We start from the raw sequence: 26,446 nt of genomic DNA, 5'->3' as shown, positions 1-26,446 counted from the left end.
TTTTGATAAATGTGTTACTTATTAAAACAAATACTTATGATTTCCTTCCAGAACAATGTGGCCTAATGATATCTTTGGTAGCCACTCTGAGGATGAGGTCCAAACATTGCTGAACATCTACTTTAGACATCAAACTCTGGGTCAGACAGGAACTTTTGCTCTGGTGGGTTCAAAACAAGACTTGACAGAAATTTCTGTCAAGTTGATGGAACTCAATGGAGAAACTCGGGACATGATCCGAAGAGCCCAGGGCTACCGCACCATCACAGCTTTTCTCCCAGACTCCAGGGTTTCAGGCTCAACTCTCTGATGACTCTGACAGCCAGAACTACAAAACACCCAATGTCATGCCTAGTGTCACCTGTTGTCTGTGGTAGCTTCTATCATCTCAAGGGCGAACTTTCTCTTGGGAATAACCAAACCGCTGTTTCCTCTTCTTGCTTAAAGTACATCAGAATGTCATGAAGTCCAATCTTCAGATGTGCAGCAGTACTGTTGTTTTTAGACTGATGAGTGACTTTGCTGTTGCAAACACAGTACAGCTTTTATTGCACTAATAATAGAAATGTCACAAAGCAGCCTGTGTGTACTGAAGTACATAATTTTCACATTTAAAGAAAAATGAAATGAAATACCAAAGCTGAGTTATTCTCTTTCAGTTATGTTGTTTTAATTGTCAAGGGAAAATGTGCAATCCTTCACTAAAGTGGAAGAACTTTACTGTCTCCTGAAATTATGTATTTGAATATCATAGCATTGGAAAACATGAACACTGTTAGCACAGAAAAAGGGAGGCTTCATTACTTGGTTTGTGTGTTGGTGTAGGTGTGTTATGAGTGTGCTTGAGTGTGTGAATTCAAGTCTGACGACCATCACAGATGGAATTATTAAGACTGATTTGTATACTGCAAGTGGTTCATGTTAAAAAAATTCTGACATGCTGCAGATCTACTGTAATGTCTCTCAATCCTACAAACTCTTGTGTGGGTTATCTGTTACTCAAAACATCTTACTGTACCTTTTAACTGTGCAGCTTTTAGCAAATAGGTAAATTATTTATATTGTTAACAAAAGAAAATGTGCTTTTATCAGACTAGATTTATAGAAAAAATATTTTATTTTGTCTGTTAAACCTGCCAAGCGTGCAAATTCTGTGTACAATAAAAATGTAATAGTAAAGTTTATGAACAAAGAGAGAAACTATTTTAAATGAAAGAAAATGTACATAGTGAAAAGGGGGGCTTTGCTGAGACTCATCAGATTGTATTTTTATGAAGTTACAGTTTAGGTGCATGCAGAGTGAGTAGCTACATATACATATATATATAAATCTTCCACAAAAGTGGTGTAGCCTTTGGCCTTGTAAATGCTGTAAAAACTGCCTTTGCAATGTACTGTACTTTGGTATTCTGTTCACTAATACAACAATAAAATTAAGCTTAGATTTCTTATTTGTGGTTGGAATTTGTTATTGGAATTTATTTATTTGCTTATTTTTATTTATCTGCTTAAACTGCGCAGATAAATAAAAGTGAAGAAGTGAGTCTTCCAGCTTAGTATCATATAAAGTCAAAAGTTTAACGACTGTTTACTAAATAATTCAATTAGATTATTATTATTGTTGTTGTTAGTAGTAGTAGTAGTATCAGTAGCATTCGTGTTATTAGGAATATCAAGGGTTAAAAATTCAAGCGGTCTTTTATTTTGAAGTGCCCTTGAGTTCCGGTGCGCCACGCGCGAGGTTTGTTTTTGTCGCGTGAACGTGCTAGCTAGCAGGCCGAGTTTTTCTTGGCTATCCCCTTTGCATCGTATTTTTAGTTTTATTGTGTCTTTACATCATTATATTACGAGATATATCGCGACATGAAAGTGCACACTCTTGAACGTCGTCATGGTAAGTCTGAAAAACGTTAAATTCACTTTTTGTGGGCTCCCCCCAATTTGACAACGATAGGCTGTCAGTGTAAAATAAAATGTTTCTCCGTAAAGTTTTTTTGCTTATCTAAAACAAACGTAAGCTAACGTTACTCATTGTTGCCCAAACAGTTTCGCTGCCACGGTAGTTTTTAGGTAATGTAGTTGAATACCGGCTACGTTGTAGTGTGACTGCCCTAGTAAATGTACACCACAACTTTGTTCTGAGACTCGGACACCTTTCTGCTTTTTCATTCAAGTTATATTACATTCACATTCTCAGGTATCAAGCTGTAGTACAGTGCAGTCACTGGAATGGATTTGCCCTTAAAAAACATGTACGAGACATTCAAAGATGAAATCTGGAAAGGTAGGAAAACCTATGCAACATCAAAAAGCTGTGATCTTGGTCATCGGTACTTTTTAATCAGACGCCCGCAAAAACAGTTGTATTCTGAATATTATAAGTAGAAATGCATTGTACAGATTTACCTTTCCCCTCTAAATCGGTTTGTGGCTTGTCGACTTAATGATGAGTTCTTACCCATTATGAACATTTTAGAGCTGGGACCACTGGATCACAACTGGTTTGACATACTGACTGCTCAAACGTCAGCGAATGAGGGCAGCGGCTCTGATCAAGATGAGCTATGTGCCAATCAGGAGGGACATTTTAAAACCCCTTTAGACAAAACTGCAGTAGACAGTCAGCTGTTTTCTACTCCTAAAGTTTTCAGACACAGTCGAATTGTGTTACCTGGAATTGAGGATGAGCAGTCGTTCTCTACTACACAAGGTAATTCATTCAGATTGTTACTTATTTATACTGTAAATCTCCAACATGTTATTTAAACACTTGCTAAATAAAAATATAGGTTTCTGTTTTGATTTAATTGCAATCAAGAAGCTGCTGTAACCTACTTATTCTTAGATTAAATCTAAAAATATTGTTTCTCTGTGATACTTCTTAGAAAATGATACATTGCCATGGACGGAAACACAAAGTCCATATGTGTTTCGGATCTCAAAAAAGGGGTGAGTGCAATAATGAATTATCAGTGTTTAAATTCAGAGTTGCTATATATACTGGCATTTTTATGAATGGTATGGGTTTTTTTTTTTTTTTTTAAGTGATTAAATAATTTAAGTAGTTGTGTAATTAAATCACAACAGGAACAACAATAAGTGATTTTAATAACGCATACTGAAAAACTGCCTTATTTTGTGGAGGGGGGGGGTTGGGAGGGAGCTATTTTCATGATAATTTTACAACAACAGCTTGGCTTTTTATGTTTTTCCAGCTATTGGCTGTTTTTAATGTATGTTTTGACTTTTTTAGGGTTCCTGATACAAAATATGAGGAAATCCAACCTCAGAATCAGGACAATTTTGGTGAGGTTAAAAATAATCTTAGTCTCATTTACATGAATTGCATACAGAAGCCAAGACTTAATCATCACTGCTTAATTTGCTTACTTCTACCATATTTACAGATCCACTTGATACCCCGCATAAATCTCCAGTACGTATAGCATATCCAATGATTAATATTTTTCTGATAGTATTTGAATGTAGAAGAGTGAATAAAATTAAATGTACCTATCTTTATGTTTTTGTTTTGATTTTTGTTTTTAATGATACAGATGAGCTATGCCAAGCATATTTCTGAAAGTCTTGGTGCACAGATTAACCCTGATATTTCATGGACCAGTTCTTTGAATACACCACCCCCTGTTCCATCTACCCTGATTTTGTGTAAGCCAATAGCAGACTCGCTCATTTTAAACAACTGAAAAGGTTATATGTTCATTAATTTTTTGTCTCCTTTTAATCTTGCAGCTAAAGTTGATGAGAGTCCCTGTCCAGTGAGTGTTTCTGCAGACAAAAGTGTTGTTGTGAGTACTCAGTCCAGCACAAATATACAGCAAACCTATCTTTATCTATTATTTTGATGAATATCACTCAATGTTGAATTTCTGGTCCTGCTGTATTCACATTCTTTAAGTGGATATTCTGAAATTGTAACATGTTAAGAATGGTTGAATTTATGATTTTATGTGTTACTAGAAATCAGAATCAGAAATTGTTCTTATTGTATTACTCTTTTTGACATATTACAAGCAAAGAGGTGCAACATTTCAGATTTCTGCTGACAACGTGTTTTGTCCTCTTACCTTTTCCAGTTTGTACGGAAGCTTTTCCCTTCTCTTTCAAATCCTTCCAGAATTGTGGTAGCACCACCTAAAAATGATAATATAACTACTGATAACCACGGTACTGACTTCTCTTTTTTTAGTATCACATTAACTGAAATGGTGAATATTTGTGAACTAACTATGGCTCCCAACAATTTTGGCTGACATGCTGATTGTTGCTCTGTCATCAACAGATGCTGTTTTGCCTGAAGTTGTTTCCTCCCAGACTTTATTAATGCAGAATGAGGGTATTTGGCAACAGATACTGCGGGGTGCTAATGGAGATGGCAAAATGGCCAGTGCTCCTGATGAATTTCAAAATGCTTCATCCACTTTCCTCGCCAACAGTAGTTCAGCACTGAGAAAAGTGAAACCTGACAGAATCAGACGGAAGCAATTCAAATTAAGTGAACATGACTGCAGCTCTACAGATATCTCAAAAACAAACCAGTGTAATGAAGAGCACAAAGCTGATGAAGAACATAGCACCGTTCCATCATCCCCACCGGCAAAAAATGGAAGCACTGGAATCAGCCAATGGTCTCCATTGAATTTATCTGAAATTCCCCCTTGTACTGCAGAAAATAATATTTTAACAGAACTGCAGCCTGACTTTGATTCTAGACAGCTTGTCAGGCCACCTATAAAAATCACAGACACTGGATTAATTAGGAAAAAAAGAAAATTTGTTTACACTGTTGAGACTTTGAAGCCAAAAGTTAAAGAAAATGAAACTAACTTTCAGAAGATGAACACATCATCAGTAATTCCAGATACTGGTAACATATTTAATTATTAAAAATATATGTATATTTTTCTGTTAAAATAGAAGTGGTTTGTTTTGTTTTCTATAATGACTGAAAAATTTTGTTTTTTATCACCATGCTTTCTTTTAGGACCAGAACTGAGTAGTAAGCAGTCACAAGATGCCCCAGATGAAGCAAGCTGCTGCAGTAATGAGAAGAATGCAGAAGAAAAACGTACTTTGGAAAATTTGCCTTCATCTGTGCAAGAAAAAGTCCAGGATCTTGACATGTCACAGCTTCACAAAGATTTTGCACAAGACTTCAGCCAAATTTCAGACTCTGGTAGACCGACTAAAGGAGTTGCAGAAGATCAAGACCACTTCTCACCTTCAGCCTGTCTGTTGGCCATGAAAAAAGCTAAGCATCAAACAATTCAAGCAAGCCTTCACCATGACTATAACAGCATCAGTAACACAGGACATACGTCTACCACTAATCAAAATTATTCCACCAATGAAGGCACCATAAGTGACAGTGGTTTCCAGTCTGCTGTTGCAGATATCACTCACACTGCTTCTTCTTGTATTGTTCCTTTCTCAGAGAACACTGGATCAAAAACTGATATTCACAGGACTACTCCTTTTCCATCTACGCAGAGAGGAAATGAAAAATCCCAGCTCCTGGAAAGACAGACTATAGATGGCGAAAGAGAAGGTCAGTTGGACAAGGAGAGCACATTATCACAACTGCCAAGCAGTCTAAAAGGAACTGATGATGGCCTTAACTGCATTCCACAAAATGGTGAGGTTCATGGCAGACTGCTAGAGAAGACAAACATTTCTCTTCCACCCACTCATGCATCAGGATTCAAAACTGCTTCAAATAAAGGTATACAAATTTCCTTGGCCAACCTGGAGAAGGCAAGGCATCTCTTTGGAGAAAGAGATGGCGATCAGCCCACCAAATGCAACAGTGCCACGAAACTTAAAAATAGCCAGAGCAATGGATCCATGACAAGCACAGTTTCTGTATCAAATCAGCAACCTTCTGTAAGTGAAATATTTGAGGGTGGCAGCTGCCACTTAACAGCTTCACAAAAAGCTGATGTGACAGAACTGTGCACTCTCTTGGAAGAAGCAGATAGCCAGTTTGAATTTACACAGTTCAGAGGTGCAGAAGTAAAACAGCCTTGTCAAGAAAATGCCTGCTTTCTAGAGAAGACTGACAAAGACCTTGATCCTGATTTTCTTGCAGGCATAGATTTTGATGACAGCTTTAGTTCAGATGCTGAAAAGCACTTGGCAATAACTGCCATGCCTGACAAAATGACCTGTGTGGTAGATGAAAAAGCAAATGGTGGGACATCAAACATCACTGATAAATCCACCGGTGTATCAGTGTCGAGTTCTGTAAAAAGAGAAAATATCTCTGCTGGAGAGGTGCTTTCCTCTTCAGAAGACATTCCTGGAAGAAATAATTGGCTTATATCAAAGAAGCAAAAAAGTCTTAACAGAGCTGAGCACGGTGACGCAAGCAAGATGGAGAAACCGAATCCTTTAATGCTTGGTGTTACCTTTAAGACTGCAGGAGGGAATGCTTTAAGAGTTTCAAAAACATGTCTAAGCAAAGCTAGAGCTTTATTTGCTGATTTAGAAATTAATGTGTCAGATCTGAATATATCACACAAACAGGCTGCTGAGACTGATGCAAAAACCAAAAAGATGTGCAATGTAGATTCTGAAACGGCCACAGCTGATTTCAAGTTCACTCTCAAAGACGACTGCCACGTTGAAGAGAAAACTTGGAGTTGTTTTTCCAACACCAAACAGCCTGTCTCTGCATTAAAACAGGCCAGAGACATGCAAGATAAAGATACTACGAAAAGTTTTGAAAACTGCAAAATGGATGCCATTACCATTTCTGAGGAACATGCCATTGTAGACACAGAGTTTGAGAATGTAAACACTGGACTAAGTAGGCCACATCCTGATGATATAGAAATGGAACGTGTTGGTTGTAACACTGTGCTGGAATTTAAAAATCCAGTTTCTTTCCATGAAAACTCATTTTCCACTTCAAAGCTTCTACCGTGCCCAGCATCAAAGAGTATTGATTCCTCTGCCATCAGTGAATTGAGCAGTGGTGATGGATTCTGTACAGCCAGTGGGAGGAAAGTATCCGTGTCAGCTGATGCAATGAAAAAGGCTAGATGTCTTCTGAATGACACTTATTCACTTGAAGACACAAGCAAAAAAATAAGCCAAAAAGAAAATGTTTTAAGAGCAGCACAGTTCACTGCTCAAAATAAAGAATCTATTCCTAAAACAAGTGGATTTGACACAGCCACTGGGAAAGGAGTTTCAATTTCATCCACAGCTCACAAGAAAGCAAAATGCCCGTTGAGTGAATCTGATACAGTGTATCATAAAATCAATGCAAAACCATCACATTACAAGATTCCAGTGTATGGCCCACCACCCAGCAATGTAGGATTTCTTGCAGCCAGTGGAAAGAAAATAGCATTTTCCTCCAAGGCCCTTCAGAAGGCCAAAGCACTTTTCAGTGACATCAGTTTCAGTGCAGACAGCCCAGCTGGTCCTTACCCAAAGAACGGTGACAAGAAAAATGACAATTGTGAACATCCAGACAAAATGCAGAGTGGTTTGACCGCAGAGGGAGAAAACGTCCATGTCTCAGAGAAGCAAATTTTAAAGGACTTTGAAGATTCTGTTTTAACAAACGCTATGCAAGAGAGAGTAGACTGTGATATAGATGTTAACAATGGTGAAAATATTATGCATACAAGTGGAAGTGGCAGTGACTTAGGAATTAGACCAGATCAAGGGATGACTTCAAACATTTCTGTAGAGTCTGCAAATAAACAAGTGAAACAAAAAGACAGTTTGCCACTACAAAGTGGTGGATTTGGTCCAGTAAATGGAAAGGGAGTTTCCATTTCATCTGAAGCCCTTAAGAGAGCAACATCCCTGTTGGAGCAATGTGATGAAGTGAACACTAAAATCAATGTTAATCAGTCACATTTGAAGACTTCAGTTTACAGCCCACTCCCCACAAGTGGTGGATTTCATGCAGCCAGTGGAAAGGCTTTGACACTTTCATCCGAAGCCCTTCAGAAGGCTCTTTTCAGTGATATCATTTCCAGTACAGAGAGTCCAGTTGTTCCACACACACAGAGTATAAAAAATGTTGTAAAGTCTGGAAGTGGATGCACTGAAGACAAAAACAAACGGCTAAAAAAAGAAGCCAGTTTCCCACTACAAAGTGGTGGGTTTCAGACAGCGAGCGGAAAAGGACTTGCTATTTCATCTGAAGCCCTCAAGAAAGCAAAATCGCTGTTGGGTGAATTTGATGAATTGGGTGATAGAAGTGGAAAGCCATCATGTTCAAAGACTCCAGTCCCAGAGAATGGTAGATTTCTTGCAGCCAGTGGAAAGCCTGTGGCACTTTCATCTGAGGCCCTTCAGAAGGCTAAAACTCTCTTCAGTGATATAATTTCCAGTGCAGAGAGCCCACATGCAAAGAACAGTGACAGAAACCATGACAATTGTGAACCTATGGCAAAAATGCAGAGCGGTTTCAAAACTGCAGGCGGAAAAAAGGTTCATGTATCACAGAAAGATCTTTTGAATGCAAAACATCTTTTGAAGGTCTTAGATGATTCTGTTTTAACAAAAGCAATGCAAATGGCAGAAGACTGTGATATGGATGTTAGCAATGGCATTTCAGCAAAACACAAAAGTATAGCACCTATGGTTGGAACAGGCAGTGATGAGAAAAACCTTCCAGAACCCAGACTACAGCAAAAGGCGACTTTGGGCTTTTCTGTAGAGTCTGAGAAAAGATACACTGAGGACAAAGACAAACAAGCGGAACAAAAAAATGACACTTTGTCGCTACAAACAGCGAGTGGAAAAGGAGTTACCATTGCATCTGAAGCTCTAAGGAAAGCAAGATCTCTGTTGGGTGAATGTGATGAAATGGAGGATAAAATTGGTATAAACCCTTCATGTTCCAAGATTCCAGTTCATGACTCACTTCCTCAGAATGGTGGATTTCGTGCTGCAAGTGGAAAGCCTGTAGCACTTTCCTCTGAGGCCCTTCAGAGGGCGAAAGCTCTCTTTGGTGATATAAGTATCAGTGCAGAGATTCCACATGCAAAGAATAGTCACAAGAAATATGACTACGGTGAAAACACACGGAAAATGCAATGTAGCTCCAAAACTGTAGGAGGAGAAAAAGTTAATGTTTCAGAGCAAAACCTTCTGAAAGCAAAACATCTTTTGAAGGAAGCTGATGACTCTGTTTCAAAAAAGGCAATGCAAGTGGAAGATGGTTTTACTAAAGATTGCAATATGGATATTAACTATGGAATTTCAGTAAAACATGATAATACATTGTCTATCAGTGACATTTCTAAGGACTCAGGAAATGGATGTACTGAAGTCACAAATGAACACATGAAACAAAAAAACACTTGGCCCCAACAAAGTGTTGGATTTCAGACAGCAAGTGGAAAAGGAGTCGCTGTTTCATCTAAAGCTCTGAAGAGAGCCAAAACCCTTCTAAGTGAATGTGAAGGAGTTGAGGATAAAATCAGTATAACAGCACCACGGGGCAAGATTTCGGCTCATGGTCCACCATTCAGGAGTAGTGGTTTTCTTGCAGCCAGTGGTAAGCCTGTTGCACTTTCATCAGAGGCCATGCAGAAGGCGAAAGCTCTTTTCAGTGATATTAGTCAGAGCAGAGACACCCCAGCTGTTGCACACACAAGAAAGAACGATAAGAAAATTGATGCTCACAATCGAGAGGAAACGCATTGTGGTTTCAGCACTGCAGGGGGAGTTAAAGTCCAAGTGTCCAAAAAAAGTCTTTTGAAAGCAACCAGCCTTTTCAAAGAATTTGATGATGGGGAATGTCATGATTCCCTATTATTTTCAACAAGCCCACAAGACAATCCTATGCCAAATCTGTCAAAAGTAGAAGATGTGGAAGGACCTTCGGGTTCAAACCTCACAACAGCCTCTGACAAGTACATGTCTACCAAGGGAACTGCCTCTCTTGTAGTTGAATCTGTGCCCTCCTTGCAAGAGTCTGACCTAAAAGTTGAAAATTTAAGAGGACATGGTTGTACGTCTGTCAATAACAAGGCAGCTAAAGCTGCATTTAAGTTTCAGGAAGACACCATAACACCATCTGGGGCAGGCACTCTGCATGATTGCCCTGAAGAGGAAATGCAGTGTCTGCTGGACTATGAAATAAATGAGGAGAGCAGCACCAAGGAGTCTAAAGTTTTAAAACCAAATGAGTCTTCAGTTCTTAACTTTCAGTCACTTAACCTTACTGGTTGCACAGAGACCCAGCAAAAATTTCTTGCCCAGGAAGCTCTGGACTGTACTAAAGCTTTGCTAGAAGATGAAGGTCTGGCTGAACACAATCTTTTGATGACTTTAGAAAATATGCCACTACAACATAACACAAGTGCCAATGGGTGTGAAGAGAGTGAAAAGAGAAGAGGGAAAAGATCAGTGGAAGACACAGAAATGAATGGTAGGTACCTGCATTGCTACTCAGAGTTTAAGTGTAATATTTTTATTGAAACTGTGCTGCTATTTTCAAAACTTATTTAATTAATTTATTGATGTTTTTCAAGCAAATTGCATTAATACCTTTCTTGCAATTTAGGATTAAGTTGTATTGCTTACTATTTGGAATTTTCTTTTTTTTTCTTTTTTTTTTTTAAGAAAAGTTAAATGATACTTTATGACATGAAACCATTGTTTTCAGATGAGTAAACATGCCTGGTCATAATTAACTTTAAGCCACAGCTCTGCTTTGAGAATAATAGCCTTCTAACTATTTAGGTCAGCCTCCCCTAAAAAGACGGTTACTGGAAGAGTTTGACAGGAGTCTCGTGGATCCAAAAGCTTCAACTCTCCACCCAGTCAAAAGTTGTTCCAATGGTAAATTGTTAGCACTATGGCACGTTTTCTGAGAACTGTTTATTTTGTGTTATTCATTAAATAACTATTTGTATTTATCCCTAAATAAGGTTTAATGAAGGACAGGGGAGTTTTTAAATACAGCACCTCCCTTTATCCAAACATTACTCGGCCGCACAGGTATGTTCCTGTTGAAGCACCATGTTTTCAAACAGGTTAACAAAGTTATAAGCTTTTTCTGATATGTCCTTTCTTTTCTTTTCTGCAACAGTGGAAAAACCTATGTGGAAACTAGATTCCAAAAGACACAAATACAGAACTCAATGACAGGAGACCCCAGGAGCAAATCGGCACATTACAAGACATCAGCATTTGTTCCTCCATTTGTCAGAAATGCAAAGACAGAAACCCATAAGACTATGGTGCTCAAGGATAGCATAAGAACACCTTCAGCCTTTGTTCCTCCATTCAAAAAACAAAGAACTATTGTTGAAGAGAGTTCCTGTAAAGCGCATGAGGGGGAAGACAAACACCAAAAACCGTTTGTAATGTCATCTAACAGCAAGTGTTTTGTGCCGCCCACTAAAAAAACACAAGGCGCTGCGGATGGAACTGCTGTGGCTGCAGCTCGAAGTGACGATATGAATAATCAAAGCTTACCTGTTGACTTCAGGTCTGTCAGTGCTGTTGGAGAGACATCAGGTGTAGATGGCACATGTTCAAGAAGCCAAGGTGCAGTAAACAGTTTGAGCTACATCAGTGTAAAAGTTTCTTTGTGACAGTTTAAAAAAAAAAAAATGCTGTCCGTTTGCAGATGTATATCAGAATCTTCAGAACACTGAGCTGGCACAGGATATACAAGACATGAGGCTCAGGAAGAAGAAGCGCCAAAACATTCGACCTCTTCCAGGGAGCTTGTATCTTAAAAAAACATCAGGAGTACCTAGGATCCCACTAAAAGCTGCAGTGAATGGAAAGATCCCAGGAAGATACACCCCAAAAAAGGCAAGGCTGTAACTGTCACTGGGTTTTTTTAGCATTTTTAAGCATACTTGGATTTCTTTGTTTTGGTTTTAAACACAGACTGTGAGACACAAATGTACTTGGTTTTTATTTTTCAGCTTTATGGATATGGAGTCCAAAAATATGTTTCCGATATCACCAGTGAGAATGCAGAATCTTACCGCTTCAGCCTGCTGCAGTTCATCAAACTGGAAGCCTTTACAGATGAAGGTGGAGTTCAGCTTGCTGATGGAGGATGGCTGGTCCCCAGCAATGATGGGACTGCGGGGAAAGAAGAGTTTTATAGGTATTACTGAATCACACTTTGTGTTAAATGAATTGAAGTAATCAGGTTTAGCAATAAAATATAAGCTTAATATACTAAATATCTCGTCCTTATATGCCCACAGAGCTTTATGTGACACCCCGGGTGTGGATCCTAAATTGATCAGTGAAGCATGGGTGTACAATCACTACAGATGGATTGTGTGGAAGCAGGCCTCTATGGAAAAATCTTTTCCAGAAATAGTGGGCAGCCGGTGTCTCACACCCGAGCAGGTTCTCCTCCAACTTAAGTACAGGTATGTGCAACTAAAGCTTGCTCAGATATTTATGCAGTTGTAGGTCACTTTTTAATTTGCATATCTTGTTGACAAATAAGTGTTGTTATGCTTTTCTAACTGCCATTTTTTACGGTATTTTACAGGCAAAATAAATGTTGAAAATATAGACTTTGCAGTGAATTACACTTTTAGCTAATTATGCTGAATACAATGGGATAATGTTAAATGTGGGATACAAATGTTGGCATCTACCTAGCAAAATAGCTGCTAGGTAATTATTGACTCAATTTAATGTATTCATTGCTTTTTTCTAAAACATATTCTGTTTATGTCAGATATGATATAGAGGTGGACCATAGCCGCAGGCCAGCTCTGAGAAAGATCATGGAAAAGGATGACACGGCAGCCAAAACCCTGGTTCTCTGTGTTTGCGATATCATCTCCAGGGGTCACTCCCCAAAAACACAGAGTCACAATGACACCAAAACCCCTCACAGTGCAGATGCAAAGGTTGAAACTTCAGCTGCACTCATTTGGCTGACAGATGGTTGGTATGCCATTAAAGCTCAGCTGGATGAACCTTTGACTGCAATGGTTCACAAAGGTCGACTGGCTGTCGGGGGCAAGTTGATCATCCATGGGGCTCAGCTGGTCGGATCACAAGATGCTTGCTCCCCTCTGGAGGCGCCTGAATCTCTGATGTTAAAGGTAGTCTAAGACAGAGACCACAACTTTTATCTCTACACAACACAACCAGAAAAGAAGGTGTCTTATTTCCGCTTCATGTGTTTAGATCTGTGCCAATAGCTGCAGACCTGCACGATGGGATGCTAAGCTAGGATTTCACAAGGATCCTCGGCCATTCCTCCTTCCAATCTCCTGTTTGTATAGCAATGGAGGTCCAGTAGGATCTGTTGACATTGTTGTACTGAGAAGCTATCCCATGCAGGTGTGCACTGATATATAATCACTGTTAGTCAGATTTGGGTTTTATCCTTTTTAACTCTGTCTAATATGTATTTCTCAGTGGATGGAGAGGAAGCCAGATGGCAGTGTTGTATTCCGTTCTTCACGTGCAGAAGAGAAGGAGGCGAGACGATACAACAGTCACAAACAAAAAGCAATGGAAATCTTATTTGCCAAGATTCAATCTGAATTTGAAAATGAAGAAAAGGGTAAGGATCAGGTTTACAACAAGTTCAACAAGCTGCTACAGTCTGAAATTCGATAAGTTTTTTATAAGCTTTTATCTTTAGGGAGTATCAAACCACAGCGGCGAAGAAAAACAATCAGTCATCAAGAAATTGCAAATCTGCAGGATGGAGAAGAGCTGTATGAAGCAGTGGGAGATGATCCGGCTTACCTTGAGGTAGTAAAACATTTGCTTTACAGATTGTTGGCCTAATTTCAGCTGTGAAGGGTTTTAGTATATTATTTTTCCCCTCTTAGGCTCATTTGAGTGCACACCAGTTGGAGGCCCTTCATACCTACAGACGCTCTCTGATGGAGAAGAAGCAGGCTGAACTGCAGGATCGATATCACCGTGCTCTGGAAGCAGAGGAGAATGAAATGAACTGCCCCAAACGAGAGGTTACACCCGTGTGGAGACTCTGCATTGCCGACTCCATGGAGCAACCCGGCAGGGGTGTGTCTTCATTTGTCTTCTTGTTTGACTCTTTTTTTTTTTTTTTTTTTTTTTTTATAATTACTGTAACTTGCGATCTACGTTGTGTTAACTTTTTTTTGTTTTAATCTTGGTTTCAGTTTACCAGCTGAATCTTTGGCGACCTTCCTCAGATCTACAGTCTTTACTAAAGGAAGGCTGTCGATTCAAAGTCTATAACCTCACCACTTCAGATGGAAAGAAACGTAGCTGTATCGAACCTGTTCAGCTCACTGGGACAAAGAAAACACAATTTCAAGAGCTCCAGGTACTGTAGGAAACAAACTCCCTTTAGCACATGTGAATTTTTTTTTTTTTACCGTTTATAAATTAAACATGTCATTGAAACTTTTGTAATGTTTCCATTCAGGCATCACATGAATGGTTGTCAACATACTTCCAACCAAGAGTTTGCACAAATTTTTTGAATCTTCAAAATCCAGATTTTGAGGCACTGTGTGGAGAAATTGATCTAGCAGGATATGTCATCAATGTTGTAGATGGAAAGGGTAGGTGTTTTTTTTTGTTTGTTTGTTTGTTTTTTTGTTTTATCACTTGCTTTTCTTACAACTGCTCGCATCAAGTTCGCTGAAAAGTCTTCTTCTTTTGAACACAGGTTCGTCTCCTGCATTTTATTTGGCTGATGAGAAACTAAATTTTGTGAAAGTTCGCTGTTTCAGCAGCTTGTCTCAGACTGGCCTAGAAGACGTGTTAAAACCACGCGTCATATTGGCTCTGAGCAACCTCCAGCTCAGAGGTCAGTCAATGCATCCCACGCCTGTTGTGTATGCTGGAGATCTGACAAGTTTTTCTACAAATCCTAAAGAGGTTCATCTACAGGAATCTTTCAGCCAGCTTAAAACTCTGGTCCAGGTAAGATGCTAAAATCAAAACCTTAAAAGCTGCTGATATTCTTCAGAAACTGCTCTCTCTCACAGCAAAAGTGCTAATCTCCTCAGTACTAAAAATTGTTTTGTAGAAAATGTAATAAAGTAGTGTACTAACATATTTTTTTTCCTTGTTTATCTTCATCTCAGACTTATTTGAATGCAATAAAATGTTAACATTTTCATCACTTTTGTTTTCTTTTCAGTGTCAGGAGAACTTCTTTGTAACTGCTGAAGAGAAGCTTTCAGAATTAGTCAGATCAAATGGCCTTAGCTACAGCTCCTCTCCAGCTCTCCAAAGACAAACACCAGCTTCTCTAACAGACAGAAGACAAGACATAAAGTCAAGTGTGAGTTTAACTTCATGCTGTGGTATCTGGTGTTTTTCAGTATATCTGTTATAACATAATGTCATCTAGTAATATATCAGTTCTAAGCCCATCATCTTGATTGTGTCTTTTTATACAGGTGATTTCTCAGAAGCCAGGCAGAAACCTTGGATCCGTCACACCTGTCGGCAGGAAGTCTCCTACACCAACATCTTCAGCAGAAAAAGATCCCAAAAGCCTGAAAAGAAGGAGAGCACTGGACTATCTGTCTCGTATCCCGTCTCCGCCACCTCTTTCCCATCTGGGCTCAGTGGCTTCTCCATGTGTAAATAAGACATTCAACCCACCTCGGAGGTCTGTGACACCAAGCACTTTAAAAACTGTACAGACACCATCTCACAAACCCGCTGACTCACTAGGGGAGGATGAATGGGTGAATGATGAGGAACTGGCTATGATTGATACCCAGGCACTGCGTGTTAATTTAATCTAGATACATACCACTGTGTGATGACAAACACGCTACAGCTTTTCAATTGACTGAATGTAGATGTTAAGGTTCTGTGTGTATATAACACATTTTTTTAGGGTTTTTTGTAGACTTGTTGGCCTCATAAAATGGGGAAAGTAAATATTGAAATCATGTCACTTCACAATGTTTTACAATTTTATACTTGTTTCTGTGAGGTTCCTGCATTCAGTGTTAAATAAATTCAGAATTTTATTCTAGCAGTTTTGGTCTGTGGGTCTGTTTTTGCATTTAAAGACGAACACCTTCAGGGTTGAGAAACTGGTGGATTCTTGTAGTACCGGTAATGTATTGTTGTTTGGGGGGGGGTACATCCTTACTGCCTTCTTAGGAATTAAGAAGGGAAGTAGCAGCTACTTGCTGTTAATGAACTGTACTTGATTAATTGATCGTCAACAAGTTTGAGCATCTATATAAAAGTACAGCTCGGGTTTGCCAAATTGCATCTGAAATAATCACATAATATAGTTTGGTTGCATTCATTTATACAAGCAAACTTCAATGAACTGAAACAATGTAAAGAAGATATGAGAGGCTGATAAAGTCATACAGAAAAATGATTCCTCTAGACTACAAATGAGCAAATTCCTTTAGTCATTTTACTAAAGGTGGGAACAACTAATTAAGGGTTATTAATCAAGGTAAGATTTGTCAGTTATGTCAAACTGACAAATATTGATTTATTTTTGGAAGCTTTAAAAAAGGTTTATAGGTACAAGAATACAGTATAACTTAAAGAAATTCACCATATAAAAAAGTTTGTAATAACCACTTTGAGTGATCTTGATTCAAAGCGTTAAGTATTTCACCATTTTGCTACACCACTAGTGATTAGTTTGTGGAGATGTCACAAGTATATCAATTTGATTTAGCTGTTTTCGCTTAACTGTAATGCTGACTTGGACTTTTTTTTTTTTTTTTTTTTTTAATTCTGGTCTCATTTTTTTTTTAAATTTATTTAGGTATTTTCAATATAAAGATGTCAGGAAGCAGTTTATAATGCAGTCCAGGGCAGTGAATAGCAATGGCTCACATACGCTATAGAAACGCAGGCATTATAAAATACAGCGGGACTCGGTGAAGTAGTTACTGCTCTTTGTACCCATTTTTGTCACTACCCCGTCGCCTTTCAGTCCCGCTGGTGTCGCTCACGCAACGAGTGGCCAGGATGCCTGCCATTAATAAGAGAATAGAAGAAGAAGAAAGTCACTTCCGTAAACACAAGGCAAGTGCGATTTTGAATCTGCACACCGGTTAATGTGGGTTTCCCCTGAATTTATGCATCCCCAGTATGAACGGTAGGCAACCGTGAATATCGTCAGTTACTCTATTATTTTACGTTTACGTAGTGAACAATTTTGTTTATTTATTTATTTATTTTTCTTGTTTTCTGTGCAACTCGTGTTGTGGCACGTTAGCCAAAGGTTAATGGTTGGCAGAAGACATGGTTTCGATTTTAGCTGATTAATCTACGGTGTGTGTAATCATGTGCACTTGTATTTACATATAAACCCAGCCCAAAAAGCAAGCCAAATGTTTTTGGTGGATGTATATATTTTGTTACATGGGTTATTGACAAAAAGTCTTACACCGTTGGAAAGTCTGTTTATTTCCCTTTAAATTTGTAAGGAAAATGAAAAACTCGCCAAATCTTTTCTGCCAATGTCAAGGGTCTTATTCTGCTATTGACTCATAGTTTGAGCTTCTGGCACCCCATGTGTTGACAATCACGTGCCTGATTATCAGCACCTGTGAGCATGGACTCTAATGAGATTTCTCCTATCGCAGTTGGATCATAGAGACAGACTGTGGATAAGATGCAGGGAACTTTATGCTGATTGGATAGGGTAACAGCTTTTGGTGGAAACAGTGTGATGATATGGAGTGTCATCTCCCTCACTGTAAAAACAAGGCTTGTCATCATTGGAGGCAATCTTAGTGCAGAAAGGTCCCCACAGTCTGGAACTAACCTTTATTCTCCACGATCACAACACTCACCCTGACAGAGCGGGGTTTATCAAAGTCCCATTGAATATTTTTGGGATCAGCTTAGGCTTTGTGGGCGTTTGTGCCAGAACGACCAACACAACCACATTGGCTGACTTGTGACAAATGCTGGTTGACAAATGGGATGGCATCCCACAGCAGTGTGTGACCAAGCTGTTGACCAGCATGAAAAGGAGATGGCAGGCTCCTGTTTGTTTAATTAATAAATTATTAAATTGGCAAAATGCTTTCTTTCTTCAGACTTTAATCGTCACACTCCAGTAAATAACACCAAACAAGAGACAGAAGCAGAATAAGATGTGTGGCATCAGCAGAGAAGATTTTTCATGGGTGCAACCCACATATTCAACTCTTCTGCTCGACCCAGAAATGCATTTTCCTTACAAATGCGGCACCATTTCAGGTCAAATAAACAAGCTTTCCACAAGCATAACTCTTTTTTTTTTTTTTTTGCCAAAAAGCATTGTTACAAAGAAATGATCAACCAAACACTTTCCTTACTTTTTCTGCTACGTTTATAAATTGGCATAGCAGCACTGAAAAATCTATAAGATAAAATAAGTAAAGCAAAATAATAAGAATAGGAATAACATGCAGTATTATTATGTAGTATTTTTGTGGTGTTTCAATGTTGTAAGTATTCTAATCTGTTTTCATCCAGATGTCTCAGCCTGAATTATGTTGTACAACCTCTGATGCCATAGAAACATCTTGTGTGAGTGAGGATAAAGAAGCTTGTAAAGATGACTCTGCTGACACAAACAGTAAGTGTGTGGGCACTGACGGTGGCGCTCCAGACAGCAGTGTCAGGGACCGCGTGTTAAGGGAGGTAGGATTCACCAGCTCTGCCTTCATCGGTCCAGCATTTCCTCCACAAACAACTGCAGCCGAGTCTGTCATTGAAGACTCGCTTAGTGAGTTTTACAAAGAGCTTGAGAAGATCAATACCCCTGATGGTGCTAATGGTAACCCAGGGAAACAAGATGCAGCTTTTGATCAGCCACTTGTACCTACTAAATTACCCACCAGCAACAAACCTCAGGATGTTCCTGAGGAGAAAATTGCTAACATGAGGGACTTTGAAGAAACAGATGGCTCCCAAAAAAGCAATGGAAGAAAACAGCCAGCATGGCCTCACTGGTATCAAAATGAGCCATACAATCCCAGGAGGCAGAGGCCAGGCCCGGAGCTGAGCTCTCCCCAGTGGCGTCATCCACAACCACTGGACAGGCCACCACACCCGAGATTTCAGAGCCCACCATTCCCTCACCAACCACCACCGTATGCATTCCCAAATCTACAAAACCCACCACCACATGTGAACCCTACCTTTAAACATCCAAGCATGGCAAACCGCTTTCAAGAGGAGCTGCGGTTTCCACCTTTTTATAGATTCCCACCTCCAAATGTTTCCAGACACCACTCTCAGGGATTTTATGGAGGTCCTCAACATCAGTTTGACAGGGATGTCCATGGCTCCAGCTATGATGGACACTCAGCTAATGAAAATGTCAGGTGGCCTAGAGATAGAAGTGAAGAGCTCTCTCAGTTAAATGAAGATTATGACAGGCTCCAGAGATGTGATTCAGAAAATGAACCTTGGGAGCGACAGCACTACTATCAGCCGCGTGACGACACACATGCATGCCATTCAGCCCTGGTGCTGATCTTGATGCGGGGATTGCCAGGATCTGGGAAATCCACACGTGCCAGGTAAATCTGTGTGTAATCTTAATTTAATTTCGATCTATTTATTCTTATCTGAAATTATAGCTTAAAAACAGCAGTTTGACACCGATTGTTTCCCACAGGGAGCTGCTCTCCACTGGCCCCAGTGGGATCATTTTGAGCACAGATGATTACTTTGCACACAAAGATGGCTACCACTATGATCCTAGTCTTCTTGGAGCAGCACATGAGTGGAATCAGAGAAGAGGTATTGACTCATTACAATTTCAGTAATTTAATACGAGTAAAGCAACCACAGTGCCTCTGTACTGTAGTGGTTTACATATTCATCTGACAAAAAGCAAGATCCCCCGGTCTATAGAGTATTTTAAACGAATGAGCCACAACATTAACACACTCAAAAAAGAGCCTAAGGCATTTACACGGTCTCCTAAACATCTTGGTAACCAAAAGGATTCACTGTTAACTTTGATGGTGCCTGATATCACAGGAGACCCCTGGAAGTCCCTAATTGGTTAGTGTTGTTTTTTGTGTGGGTTGGCTTACACAATTTTCAGGCAGGTGGTTTTAATGTTGTGCTAATGTGTGAGTGTGTTTATTTGAAGAGATGTTTCAGTGGCCTAGCTATCCAGCATTTAAAACAGAAATGTTAAGTAGGTGACTTTTTCACTGATAATGTGTGAGCAACATGGGGGCGAAAAGTGATTGTCGAAAAAAAAAAATCAAATTAAATGGAACATAAAACAAATTAAACATTTTGGGTTAAAAACAGTTTTAATTTTCTTGCTAGAACTTGTCAGAATCTTTTCTTAATTTTCTCAGCTAGAGGTGCTCTTCATGATGGCCGGTCTCCCATTATTATTGATAATACAAACATTCAAGCCTGGGAAATGAAGCCATATGTCAAAATGGTAAGTGGCCATACTAAATATTTATTATTATTGTTGTTGTTGTTTTTATTATTAGTTAATATTTCATACCACTTTCACTAATCCTTCGAATTTTCCAACTCCTGCATCAGGCTTTGGAGAGCGGATACAAAGTTGACTTTTGTGAACCGGACACCAGGTGGAAATATGATCCTTACGAGCTGGAGAAGTATGATTTCTGACTCATGATATTAAAATGCTGTTAGACATAGTTTAGACTTCACATTCTAACATTATCCTCTTTTTTTCTTTTTCTTTTACCTCCAGGAGGAACAAACACGGTGTTCCTCAGGAGAAGATCGCGCAGATGATGGACCGTTTTTCTATTCCCATATCCATAGACATTGTCATGAATTCAGAAGAACCGTTTCATGTGAACCAGAGACGTCGACCAGAGCAGCCACAAATGATGAGGAAAAAGCCAAATTTACATAATTTCTAACACAATTTAACAGCTTCGTAATTTACCTTGTATGACCATTTTTAGTGTAAATATTGTGATTTTTATAATTTGTACCTGTTTTTAATATATTACTTTGTATACTGTAATTTTTTTATAAGAAAAGAGAAAAAATATTTTTCTGAGGAAATTAAAATTGCAATTTAGTATGTAATAACAGATTTTTACAGTATGCGTATTCTTCACATTACAGAACAACAGTGAAAACCAGGAGTTTGCCCTGTTTTAAATTTATTTTTTTACTCATTTACAAGTTGTTACAATTTTTGGTGAGCTTGATCAGTGATTTATCATCTTGGTTGTTCTTCTCTTTCTTTCTTTCTTTCTTTCTTTCTTTTTTTTTTTTTTAGCTAGAAATTGTTTCTTCCTGCGACATACACCAATAGGCAGATTTTCAGTGCCAAAATAGCCAAATATAAACATTGATATGAATTTTCTTTTTTAATTTGTTACACTGGTGTTAGTGTTGTTCTTACATAATTAAAACATTGTTGGTCCAACTGACCAGTCCTGTTGTCTGGGTATTTAGTTAGCATTAGCCAAGAAGCTAGCTAATGCTATTAAAAACTGTAACAAGTAAACCAATATGAGTAGCTAAATTTGGCTAACAGCAAAAATAGCTTGATAATATATTGTTATATAGCATACATTAATAAAGGAAACACTTGAAGTGCTTTCTATTTGTTCCAGAAGAGAGTTTTACATAAGCAAATGTTGATGCAGGAACAACACCAACATGGGAATATCACACACATGGTGTGTCTGTGTGTATAAAGAAATTTAGTCGATTCAAGTATACCCTCTGATTTTATTAGTTTGCAGAACCACCTTTAGCAGCAGTAACTGAAGTAGCAGAATTTCAGCCAAGCTTTAACCGTGAGACAGTTGACCTCACAGCTCACTCTAGAATACTTTGGTATACAGAGGAGTTTTTTGTAAACTCAATGACTGCAAGACGCCGAGGTCCTGTGGCTTCCAAATGAACTAACTCACCCCTCTGCCACTGTACTTGACAGCCGGTGTGAAGTGTTTGCTGATATGCTGTGTTGGATGTTCATCAGTAGCGGCTCTATAATATCTGCATTTTTGTCATACTTTATGTCTCCAAACGTCATTGCCCCAGAAGTCCTGTGGTTTTTCAGATGCAACTTTGCAAATCTAAGCTGTGTTGCCATATTTTTAGAGAGATGAATGTTTTTTCAAATAATATCAAATAAGCCATACGTGTTCAGTCTTTTTATATTATACTACCATGAACTTTAATATTTAACCTGCTAACTGGGGCCCGAAGAGGCTGAGATTGAGCTTTTTTGGAGACTGCAGACTGCCAAACTGCTTTTATTGAGGTGGTCACACTTACTGATTGGTCAGTTAATTAAGTGCATTGAAGCAGCAGCACCTGGCTGCTAAATGCCCTCTTATTTCCTATCAAAGCAGTAAATATGTACTTAGTTTTTCACAGGACTACACACAGTCCTGTGAAAAACAACTAAACTATACAGTAACTTCCATGTGATGCATTTTTTTCTGTTTTAATGTCTTTGTGAAAACTATTTAATGCTTATTTTAGGGTAAATATTTTATGGCAGCTAGTAGAACAGTTTCCTAGCAGAAGAGCTTAAGCCTTAACAAAACAGACTGATTCTGATGTCTTTGAGTTAAAGTGTTGGTGCATAATGTTTGAAACCAATTGAAATTTTCTCATTTGAACAGGATGGTTCCTGTTTTTCTTCTGTTCATAGTGGTTATTAGGAAATCCTTTCCTAAGCTGTGCTGAGTCCAAGTGATCTAAAAAAGTGTGCCTGAAGCTAAAATGAGTGTCCAAAAAGTCAGAGTTAAACAAATCAACCTGATAAAAAATCTAGTGTTTCTTGTATAAAACAGATTCTTTGTGTTTCTTTGTTTGGGTGCATGAAAGGATGAAAAAGAACCTCATCTTGGCTCCTGGTAAACTTTTAAAAACATGTTTTTTTTAAACAAAGGCCTGTAAATTGTAATCAGCATAAACAAAAACTAACCCTGTCAGTGTGCAAATGGACAATATTGTTTCTGTCTGCTGGCAGACTCAAAATAGGTGATCCTGCATTTTGTGTGCTCATTTGTGAAAGCGAAGCAGTAATAGGTGTGCCTCCAGTTAAAAACTGTTGTGTCTTTGTAAACACAATATGCCTCACGGACAGTTTGCCAAAGCAGAATAACCTATCTACAGCTGCTGCAGCCAATTACTGTAGGGAAACATTGAGTAGAGACCCTATTACTGTAGAAACTCTGATATAGCGCTAAACACCAAGTGTGGAGAGGTCTTTGTCTGATAGCATTCAGTGTTCATTACTGTGTGTCTCACAGGAAATCACATTTCACCCCACTGTTCCTGCTGGTGCTCATTAATATGGCACAGAGGTGATGTTTTGTTGACTCTTTTCCCCCAATCGTTGTTGTGTGGGGAACCAGAAAGTTTTTTCTACACCACAGACTATATAGTTAAATGTGTGTCTGCGGTGTTATACTGGTTGAAAAATTTTGTTTTTAAGAAAATTAGGTCGTGTTTTTGGAACTGGGACTAACATGGGACAAGTTGGTATTTGTCTTTGGGATCTTCATGTGACAGATCTGGGTTAACTTTCCTGTTTCTCTACTTCACATTTTGCTGCACTGTTGTATGCTTAAGAACAACATACTGATAATTGGATGCACATAAACAGATTTAACCCAAATGCAGTATGTGTTGGTTTGAGTTAGAGAAAGGGATCAGTGAAGGGTGAAGAAAATACCAGCGAATGAGAGTGGGCAAAGGATTATTGTCCAGAATGAAATGCCACTGTGAGGTCACACTTTTTACCAAATATTAACTTAATAATAGGAATCCACGTGACTGGTTTCACTGGTCGTAGTTTTAATTCTCTTGAAGGCAGTGTTTCCAACTGATGCTCTTCCAGTCTTAAAAATATGTGTTTAGGGTTAGTTATTTGTTTTTTAGACTGCAGTATTCAGCATACTGCTGTCTGCAGCTTCCTGTCTTTTCTGTAGAGGGTTTTTAATGCTACACCAACTTTTTACATTTTATACATTTTAGTGTTACAAATTTTCCACAAAAAAAAATAATGCAGGTTGATGTGATATGTAAGATATGCAATAATCTCTCTGTTTCGGTGTTTGTGGAAGTTTTAAGACTGAATCTAAGTCTTGCACAAGCTTGATTTTTGATTTTTGTAAATGATTGCCTTATTTGTTTAAAGGGTTATTCTGCACGGAACTACAAAAAAAAGTCAAGGCTAAACTGTGAAAATAAATGGTAGGAAGGAAACCCATAAATTAGATTTAACTGGTAAATAAAAACTTATTGAATCTTAAAATGCAGAGCTGGCCTCAAGTATGTTCAGTATTTAAAAAGGCTAAGCCGTCCTGTGAGTCTCCCTAAGATATAATCTGACCTTGAGTCAAGAGAATCAATGAGGAGGCCCTTTAAAGGGGATTTCTAATGGATTTGCTTTCTGTCTTTTGATGTGAGTGCAGCCCTGTCTGCAGTGAAGAGTTAGGCTAAATGGTCAAAAACTGCTATTAGATTTTCTTGCAAAATGGGTGCCCAGGGCAGAAGAACAAGATGAAAAGGCTTTAATGAGTAACTCAAGTCAATAACAAAGAAGAGAAACCGTTTTAAATTTAATCTAGACTTCATTTTTTAAAGAGAAATTACACCCTCCAAAAACATTTTCTATAAAATTAAAGGCCCTTTGGTTCCACCCTTGTTAGAATAATAATGCAAACAAGCTTGAATTAGTTATTAAAAGTCTTATCAGACCAGGAAACAGTAGACAACTGTATGTTGTCACAATTCGGCTCAAAATGAAGGCCTCACATAGATGATGTTCGTTATTTTAATTAAAGTAATAAAACCAAAAATAGTATGCTTGATTGTCAGCTAATTAATATGTACGCAACGTCTCGGTGAACTGTAAATGAATGAGTGACTGTATGCATGCAAAAATAAAAAGGAAAACCTGAGATGCTCTGTCTGTCAGTAAGCCAGCATGGGGGAGAGGAGCAGAGAAGAGCCCCTGAGAGGTTTCGACAGCCCTGCTTTATAGTGCAACCCTAACTAGGTCAGCTTAACCCACCTGTTACCTAGAAGAGAGGCAAAGACACAGCCAAGAAGGAAAAAAGCTGGTCTTATGGCCGTCACTGTAACAGAATAAGATCTTTGAACTTTTAAATCACAAACATCAGTGCTGAGCAGCACAGCTGTCGACTCCCTTATCTTTAATGCAAAAGCTTTGACCTTTGTAATCCTGGAGCTGTTTAACAAGTAGGACCTCGATGAAGCTCGTGTCTGAATGCTGATATGGAGAGGGTTATAGGAAACAGTCCATTTCCAAAGAAAAACACGATTATTCTGATGTCATAAAATCTTGTTTTGAAGGAGTATTGTTTCAGCAGCTGTCTAAAGAGGACCACATTTACGCAGAGATTGCAGAGGCAGGGAACTACATGGCGTTTTTATGATTTCTATTGAAATTTCTATTTCATGGTCCATTATAATGGGGCGGAAAAAAGCACTGAAGACTTTGCAGTGCATTGTTCGTTCTGTAGGGGCAGCCTTTCAGTCACTGACCTTCTCCAGGCACACTTAGAAATGATCGTTCTATAAATAGCAGGGATAAGAAGTTATTATGACTGTATTGGTGGCTGGATTTAGCAACTCCAACAAACCCTTATCCAATGGAGTTACAGACCACTGCTGATATTTCTCATGCAACAGCACTGGCCAGCAGTATTTAAAAACTACCTTAGAATGTACAGAAGATCACTGTAACACAATTTGCCACTCAATTACAGGAAGTCAGGAAACAGGAAAACTCATAATTTGAGCAGGAGTTACCACACCCACACTTCCTCCTGGCACCACAAAGTCACAGTCTTTAGTTAACAACAACCAGTTAATAAATACAGCAGCAAATGTTTTGGTGATACAGTCTGTAGGGAGCAGGCTTGGACTAAAAGGTGCCGGCTTAAATCAATGAAAGGCAAATACTATGAGATAATGTCTGTCCCTGGGAAATATTTTCTGCTGCAGAAAAATAGAAATCTGCGTGCTGAGGACTCATAAGTGTCCTTGATATATAACCATTATGAAGGATGCCGTCTGTCTCCTAACTGAATTCATGATTTAACAGAGTGTTTGAAGAGACTAAAAGTAATTACTGTTGTTTAACAGCTGCTAAACCTCTGCTGAGGGGACATCTGCGTTTCTACTTATTTTCATTAGCCGCCAGTTTAAATGTGTTTGTACTGTGTACTTCTCGGGTGCGGAGGTGCACGTCATTTTAATGTGAGAAAGCCTGCAGCAGAATGGAGCAAAAGTGTGCTTTGAATGATGATGATGTAGGCAGCTGTGATGAGTGCTCTGTGCTCCCTAAATGGCAGTGATGAACCATAAATACGTTTCTGCTCTTAAGCATCTCAGGAACAAAAATGGCAGATGAATTCACAGCTGACATGGGAAGCAGAGGACAAGGAAAAGTGGATGTGACAGGCTAATGTGCACTAATTATTACCAGAGTAGAAAACACATTAAG

The 26,446-nt window shown here is 38.7% G+C and overlaps 3 protein-coding genes across 13 annotated transcripts in view; all 3 read left to right on the top strand.

The window, feature by feature from the left end:
- Positions 1-1,451, top strand: part of frya (furry homolog a (Drosophila)) — a 46,848-nt gene extending 45,397 nt beyond the window's left edge. For all 8 annotated transcript variants that reach the window (XM_040037650.1, XM_040037644.1, XM_040037645.1 and 5 more), the window contains one exon: positions 52-1,451. In XM_040037650.1, the coding sequence (XP_039893584.1) occupies positions 52-310 (259 nt within the window). In that variant the 3' untranslated portion in view covers positions 311-1,451. The remainder of the gene's footprint in view (positions 1-51) is intronic.
- A 229-nt stretch (positions 1,452-1,680) lies between these two features.
- On the top strand, positions 1,681-15,991 carry brca2 (BRCA2 DNA repair associated). The gene is made up of 27 exons (XM_040037643.1): positions 1,681-1,894; positions 2,198-2,284; positions 2,477-2,710; positions 2,886-2,949; positions 3,254-3,306; positions 3,408-3,436; positions 3,558-3,669; positions 3,754-3,809; positions 4,098-4,188; positions 4,304-4,888; positions 5,006-10,423; positions 10,738-10,836; positions 10,926-10,995; positions 11,087-11,547; positions 11,630-11,820; positions 11,937-12,124; positions 12,228-12,398; positions 12,716-13,088; positions 13,174-13,329; positions 13,408-13,555; positions 13,637-13,749; positions 13,830-14,025; positions 14,145-14,311; positions 14,414-14,552; positions 14,660-14,916; positions 15,137-15,280; positions 15,399-15,991. The coding sequence occupies exons 2-27, from the start codon at positions 2,230-2,232 to the stop codon at positions 15,750-15,752; spliced, it is 9,924 nt and encodes a 3,307-aa protein (XP_039893577.1). The 5' UTR covers positions 1,681-1,894; positions 2,198-2,229; the 3' UTR covers positions 15,753-15,991.
- Positions 15,992-16,861: 870 nt separating this feature from the next.
- Positions 16,862-22,565, top strand: n4bp2l2 (NEDD4 binding protein 2-like 2). 4 transcript variants are annotated; one of them, XR_005696681.1, is made up of 6 exons: positions 16,862-17,086; positions 18,457-19,508; positions 19,607-19,731; positions 20,311-20,395; positions 20,506-20,582; positions 20,681-20,720. XR_005696681.1 is itself a non-coding variant. In XM_040037662.1 (6 exons), the coding sequence occupies exons 2-6, from the start codon at positions 18,457-18,459 to the stop codon at positions 20,853-20,855; spliced, it is 1,518 nt and encodes a 505-aa protein (XP_039893596.1). In that variant the 5' UTR covers positions 16,873-17,086; the 3' UTR covers positions 20,856-22,565. The 4 variants fall into 4 exon arrangements, 3 of the variants coding, with proteins under 3 accessions (XP_039893596.1, XP_039893598.1, XP_039893597.1); XM_040037662.1 differs by having other exon boundaries at positions 16,873-17,086; positions 20,307-20,395; positions 20,681-22,565; XM_040037664.1 differs by lacking the exon at positions 16,862-17,086 and adding an exon at positions 17,141-17,262 and having other exon boundaries at positions 20,307-20,395; positions 20,681-22,565.
- The last annotated feature ends 3,881 nt before the right edge of the window (positions 22,566-26,446 follow it).

Source organism: Simochromis diagramma, unplaced genomic scaffold, assembly GCF_900408965.1.
Source record: "Simochromis diagramma unplaced genomic scaffold, fSimDia1.1 OVJJ01000463.1, whole genome shotgun sequence".
Classification (NCBI taxonomy): Eukaryota; Metazoa; Chordata; class Actinopteri; order Cichliformes; family Cichlidae; genus Simochromis; species Simochromis diagramma.
Note: the sequence above shows the minus strand (reverse complement) of the source record. Positions and strands in the feature narration are given on the sequence as shown.